General features: G+C 41.6%; 1 protein-coding gene across 1 annotated transcript in view; it reads right to left on the bottom strand.

Moving 5' to 3' along the window:
- The window catches only part of ZBTB20 (zinc finger and BTB domain containing 20), a 48,299-nt gene extending 44,933 nt beyond the window's left edge, over nt 1-3,366 (bottom strand). Inside the window, exon 1 of the mRNA XM_034789074.1 lies at nt 3,271-3,366. Coding sequence (XP_034644965.1) covers nt 3,271-3,335 — 65 coding nt within the window. The 5' untranslated portion in view covers nt 3,336-3,366. The remainder of the gene's footprint in view (nt 1-3,270) is intronic.
- Between the last annotated feature and the right edge of the window lie 3,450 nt (nt 3,367-6,816).

The following is a 6,816-nucleotide window of genomic DNA, read 5'->3' as shown; positions in this document are numbered from 1 at the left end:
GTGGGTAAGAACCTCACTTCTTGCATCTGAAGAAGTGAGGTTCTTACCCACGAAAGCTTATGCTCCCAATACTTCTGTTAGTCTTAAAGGTGCCACAGGACCCTCTGTTGCTTTTTACAGATTCAGACTAACACGGCTACCCCTCCGATCTCTTGGGAAGTGTTTCATGATATTCACCACTTAAAATATTCCCCCTTCTTTCTTGGCTGTATATTCTTCAAATATCCATAGACTGTTATCAAGTCCCCACCATGTATTAGTCATCACTTAACCAAACTGCACTTATTTAGTAGGTCTTTCAAACTTTTCTTGTAAATCAGTCCCTCCAGCCTCTCATCCCTCCGAAGTGCCAATATCTTTTTGGTAACAAAGTATCCCCCCTTTTATGTATATAAGCACTGCAGCATTCTTTCATAAAGGTCTAGAAACCTGACATCTCACAATAATGCAGCTTCAACATGATGTTAGGCACTGAATGTAGAGTAGCACAGATTTTTTTGTCTGTCTATTTTAAAGGCAGAATGGATCAGAACTGATTGGGTGTAGTAGACGCAGAGCTATACAGGTAGGGAGGCCTATCTCCTTGCTTCAAGATGCCTCTCAAACCCAAAATTGTACTTATTTTGCTTGCTACCATATTGCATTGCAAATTCACACGCAATTTGCTGTCCAGCAATCCTCCTCAGTCTCTTTCAAATGTTGTCTCCCCAGGTTTCTCCCTCAGAACAATTATCTGTGTTTGGGATTAATTTCCCCCAGATGTATTAACATGTCACAACAAGCAAACCTCTCAGTCTGATCTCCCTCACAGACAGGCAATTTAGTTTGCTCAGCTGCTAGCATTTCCCACATGTCAGCTAGCGAACATTTGAGGCCCTTTGAAACAGACATAGGCCCGAATCCCAGTTCTGGAAATAGACCCAAATGCGCTGTGTCTGAGGTTCTTCACTTTTAGAAGCATGTCAAGCCCATTTCAACTGATGTAGGTTATTAAAAGGATTCAATTTCTCCTGCTTACTCTTCACTCCGGCGTGATCTGGGATTAATGTATGAGACAGGGCAGCTGAGCGTTTTTTTCATGAGTTTCTACTAGTTACTTCCTTAAGCCCCATCACAGAGCACAACACACTATCAAACAGCTAAATTGAGCAAGGTATAGGTGAGCCCAAAGGTAACCAAGATGCCTAGGGCCCTTCAGATCAGCATTTGTTAGCATGGGGAGGCGGTGAGCTGGTAAAGGTGGAGGCTGAACTCTCCAGCCTCTAGAAAAGGGACTTATTAGCGGGCAAGCCTGGGGTGCTATGGCAGCAGAGAAAACACAGAGCAGGTACCTGCTCCATTCTGTAGAGTAAAGCTTTTCAGTGAGAAATACAAAACTGAATTATTATTTAATGGTCAAATTACGATTGCTCCTGTGTGAATGCACTGGGAACGGGAGGTGACAAAAAGGTTAGAATGAGCCCTGCCTTCCCTAGTGCATCTGTAAAGGAGGTAGTCATAAGAAGACCATTTGCACTCCCTAAGCACAAGGGGTCAAGCAGAGATGCCACATAACTGTTGATAGTTGGGGGGAAGGGGCGGGCACAATTTAAAGGTTTTGGTGGTATGCAGCAGGGTTCAGGGCAGGGCAAATAAATCCTAGCAGAAATCTGAGGGGCGGGGCACATGGCTCCAGGTGACCCTCCGCATAGTCAAGGATATGTTAGTACTGCTAGCAGCACTACGCACCCTAAGGAGTATGTCTGGATGGGCTGGGTCATGATCAAGCCCTGCTCCCTGGAATACCAGCTAATGCTTGGAGGACAATGCCAGGGGATTGCTAATGATGTAACAAAGACTGCTACTGACTGAGTTTCCGCCCTCCACATTCCAAGTATTATGCCTATCAGAGGCATAATGTCTCCCTCCAGCCACTGCCCCCTGAGAGCAGCATCTGTAGTACCCAAGCAAGCATTCCACTGGCTTTTTGAGTCATAATTTGGCTTTAACATAGTTAGTGCACACAGTATATATATAAATCGAGGCATCTGGCCTTTCCTGTTTTAAAAATGTAAGAGAGAACAAGCTATTCTTCAGAATTTTTAAGCAATATTTTTGAGTGTTTTACTACACATTCATCTCCCGTCTGCATGTATGATACTCATGCCACTCCTGATATCAGTACTTCTCACTGTGAGTCCTGACCCTCTCTCAGATGTGACATTGACAATATGTGATGTGTGGTTAGAAACTGATTATGCAAGACAGAGATATGAGTATGTTCAGTTAAAAACAAACCAACCAACCAACCCCGAAAGAAGCACAGAAGTCTGACCAGATACCTGACCACAAAACTAAGATGGAAAGATACACAGAATTCTGAAAGCAGCACCATAAAAAGTTACAAGAGACAGAGAAATCTGAACAGAACACAAAACTGGGATGGGAGGTAGGGAGGCTTGATCAGAATGGCACTGGGATCCAACCCGGGCAGGATAAAACGATCACGTGAGGCACAAAAACCTGTGCATTGAAGCAGGAAGCTACAAGTGAGAATCAAGTCAATTTCACTAGAACAGTAAAAAAAACCAAAAAAACCCTGTATTAAGAGGAACAGAGATCTGCCCATTACAGTTTAAAACTATAAGATTATGCCCTCCAGGGCAGCAGGTAAGAGATCATTTCAAAACACTGTCAAACTACAAGAAGCAGAAAACCCACTGAGAACATCAGGAAGCTTCACTGAGAAGCACATAGTCCAACCAAGCTTCTGCAAAACTACAGTGACACACAGAGACCCAACCTGAATTATACAGAACTACAAGAATCATTGAGACTTGACAAGAGCAGCTCAAAACTTTAATGAGCTGCAGGGAAACTAAACTGCATTGCATGGAACTGCAACAAGAAATAATATGCACTGATCGCATCAGACTAGTAGCTCTACAAAAGACAAAGAAATCTAATAAAAAACAGGGCAAAACTCCACTGAGAGACATGAAGATACCACATTAAACTTGAGTAATGGGCAGGGGGCTCTTAAACAGAGCAGTGCACAACTAGAAGATGCACAGAGGTCAAACCACTGCTGAACTACAACATGAGGCCAATACTTACCAACTTTTTTACTGGTATGTTTTTTACCACTTACTTCCCAGGTAAATGTGTAATGTAAAATTTAGCTCGTGTTCACCAGCAATGGCCAGGTGTTAAGGTTTTCGGGTGTTTTTTGTTTTTTGTTTCCTTTTTGCTGAAACAAGAAGTCTTTTGTAGGACATAAAATTTACTTACAGTGGTTTCCAAATGGTGTCACTCTTCAGGTAAATCACTCCAAGCCTTGGCCCTAGTGCAGACATTCATTGGGGCAGGGGACAGAGAGAGGCTGTGTCTGTACTGGAAAGAAACAAAAGGAAAGGAGACGGGGGAATTGTTAATAATTTATCAAGAGTGAGAGAATTTGCTGCAAGGTTAATCAGTATTCTCCACATCTATATGGCAGAGTGAGGCCTAGCAGGGCAAAATTCTGTCCTCTGTTACATCTGGGCAACCCCAGCTATAAATGAGGATAGATTCCAGTCCCTCGTCTCCATGACCTAACCATCCAAATTATTTTGGGTAGGTAAGATAGGGGGAATGAAGCAGCAAACTGCCACACAACAGAATTCCTTCCTGGTCTTGCAGGTTGCCTGCTATGACTGCAGCTGCACTGAGCAATAGCAGGTGCCATAGTGTAGAAAAGGCACCAGAATTTTTCCCATCGTGTCATCTAACCCTGCTCAGAGGAGAAGACAGAAAGAGCTGCCTCTAAGCTAAAATACAGGTAAAGGAAGGAAAAGGACCTGTCTTTCTCCTTCTGCTTTCTTTGTATCACAGAAACAGTGGCTAAAATAAAAGTGTATCAGTCCAAAGGCAGAAACTCCACCTACTTCCTCATTTGGACACCAGTGGGTGCTACTTTAGTGACAAAAACTAACCAGGGAGATAATTTATTCTCAGTCTTTCAGCTAACATCAAACCTTAGTAGCAATTTTATGTCTGAAATGTCTTCTCTGGAGGCCATATCCTGCCCAGAGGAGGGGGTAAACTCAATGGTCTAATACAGAATGGGCCCCGAAAAAACCCTTCAGAACCAAGCATCCTTGATATTTGGTAGAAGGGGGAATTCAGCATCCAGACCTGACTTTTCAAATGATTCCTGCTTTTATAACTGGCTAAACCAAATCTCTGGATTGGAACTCTACAAAACATTAGGATTTTTTAAATCTTTTGCAATTGAATCCATCACTAGACTAATAGGACTTCTCTTTCTCTAACTATTATAATCCTTTGGTAGTTGGCTGTGGAGGATGGAAGTGTATCTTAAACAAACATGCAGATGACAAGCTAAATCCTGCTCACTTTACTCATGCAAGTAGCTCCATGGACATCAGTGTCTCCAATCCTGCCCACACTGAAGCCAATGGTGCTACTCACATGAATACAGGATTTTCAGTAGGATAAGTGAAGAAAAATGAATATTTGCTTTATCAACAAGATCAAACAAACCCACAGGTGAACAAAAATGATACAAAGTGTCACTGTTATTTCACAGGTAATTAACATTACTGTGCAGGTCAGAATGTATGCTAGGAAATTCATCACAGTGGTAATATTCAAAACCACTAATCAATATAGCAGACACATTGGAATGAGTGCCTACCAACACAATTAAGTATTCTCTCAGTGCATTTTAGATGACACTATAATACTGCATTTCATGAAGTAGACTTTCAAGATCAGTTTAATGTGCACCTTTTGTAATAATGATGGCTAATGGCAAGCTGGATCTGTATAAACAGACACACGATGCACCACTTGGCAGTTGCTCTTTGCAGGGGCTCAAGCACACATTTTCTCTGAGGTTCCAGTTTTTGTAGGCATATACCCCTCCCTAAAGTTTGTTTTGAATTTCATATTTAAACAAATTTGAAAGATCAATACAAAACTTATTCAGAACCACCAAGTTTCACTTGTATTTGGAGTCAGCTCCTGATTTGCTTGAAGGGTTCACAAACCAGAATGACAAACATCAAGGGTTGAATATCAAGAGTGTAATGATGCCCAATATGTGCATAGTTTTAGATTTCATTGCTAACATTTAGCATAAGATTTCCTTTCAATCCTTCTCCCTGCTTACCTTGTTTTCCATACACCCATTATCTCCCCTTCTATTAATTTTGACCTTGCTTCCGATGTACATTTCATCCATGTCATTCTGTCTTTTATTCTGCCCCTCTCCCCACCTTTCTATAGTCCAAATACTGAAGTCCTTACAGGGGATCCAATCCTACAGTTTATCTGCATGTTTAACTCCCACAGTAGATTTTCAGGCAGAAAGACCAAAGGATCAGGCCCCCAGTCCTTCTTCAGCCAGACAAAACGTCGATTGACTAGAAGTTTCACATAAGTCAAGACTAAGGAGGGACAGAGTTAGCCATATGTATTTTGTTACACCTCTTTCTTTCTACAAAAAGAACAGGAGTACTTGTGTCACACAAGTACTCCTGCTCTTTTTGTGGATACAGCCTAACACGGCTGCTACTCTGAAACCTCTTTCTTTCTGTGTCATTTGTTGTGCCTCTGGTGTTTGGGACTCTAAACTAACAGATCCTTGGTTCTATTGGTGTGGCCAACACTCACTCTGTGGTTCATAACTAAGTGTGGCAGGAAGAAAGGATGCTGGGGATGGGCTGTTCACAATCACACATGGGAATCAGGTATTGAACTCCCATTGAAAGTCAACTGGATTTAGGAGCCTTACTCCCCCTTAGGTACTTTTGAAAAACCCACTCTGGGTGAAGAGCATGAAGAAAATTGTAAGTCCCAGAACACTTAGCCAGCTTCATTGTTTCTTTCTTCAGAGCTTCTTGTATGGCCTGAATAGCTTGGCTGTTTTCATTTAATATTAAAAACATACTATAGTGGGATACGTGACACAGATGATTTTATTTAAAATACAAAATCAATGAAACTGAAGGTTGATCAGACCGGGGGAGTGGGGGAAGACACAGTGGGGAAAGCAGCATCCAGAAACACTCTAGGAAAGGGGTCTTGAGCCAGATGGGAAGGCTAACAGATGACATGGATTTTGGAGCATGAGAACATTAGGCAAAAAATAAAACATCTTTCACAAATAACAGTAAGGAAGCAGGGGACTGGCTGTCAGGATTCCAAGGTTCTCTCTGTGATTCTGCCACTGACTCACTGTGTGAGTTTTGGAAAGTCACATAGCCCCTCTGCACCTTGGTTCCTTCTGCTATAAAACAAGAATATTAACATCTACTCCACAGGGTTGCTGCGAGGCTTAATTAAGATTTTGAAGACACTGAGTTTCTTCCATGAATGCACGATGGAAGTACGAAGTATTAGTTAAAAACTTTCCATTAATGTTACTAACTTGGGTATTTTATATATATTTACATGTATTCCAACCACCCAAGTCTTAGTTAGTATTTTAGAAGGAGGAAGACATATTAATCATTTCATTATTTGTATTAAAGAAGGTTCATTTATGATAGCAGTGAGGTACTTCAGATTGTGATTTAAGAGGTGCACTTTAGGTGAATTTCTGTGTTGGCTTCAGTAGAGTTGCAAGGGGCATAAAGTCAGCACAAAATGTGGTCCTTTATAATAGTGCTGATGATTAATGGGCTCCCTTACCATAACTCCACATCCTGATGCTCTAATCCTCCTCTTTCCCCTTCAGTAATTTGTGTCTTCACCCTTCTTTATTTGTTTGCTACCTTACTTGGGCTGTTCATTAATCAGCACCATTGATTAGAAATGATCCGTCAAAGC

Source organism: Trachemys scripta, chromosome 1, assembly GCF_013100865.1.
Source record: "Trachemys scripta elegans isolate TJP31775 chromosome 1, CAS_Tse_1.0, whole genome shotgun sequence".
Lineage (NCBI taxonomy): Eukaryota > Metazoa > Chordata > Testudines > Emydidae > Trachemys > Trachemys scripta.
The sequence above is the reverse complement of the archived record's forward strand: the minus strand, read 5'-3'. Positions and strand labels throughout refer to the sequence as shown.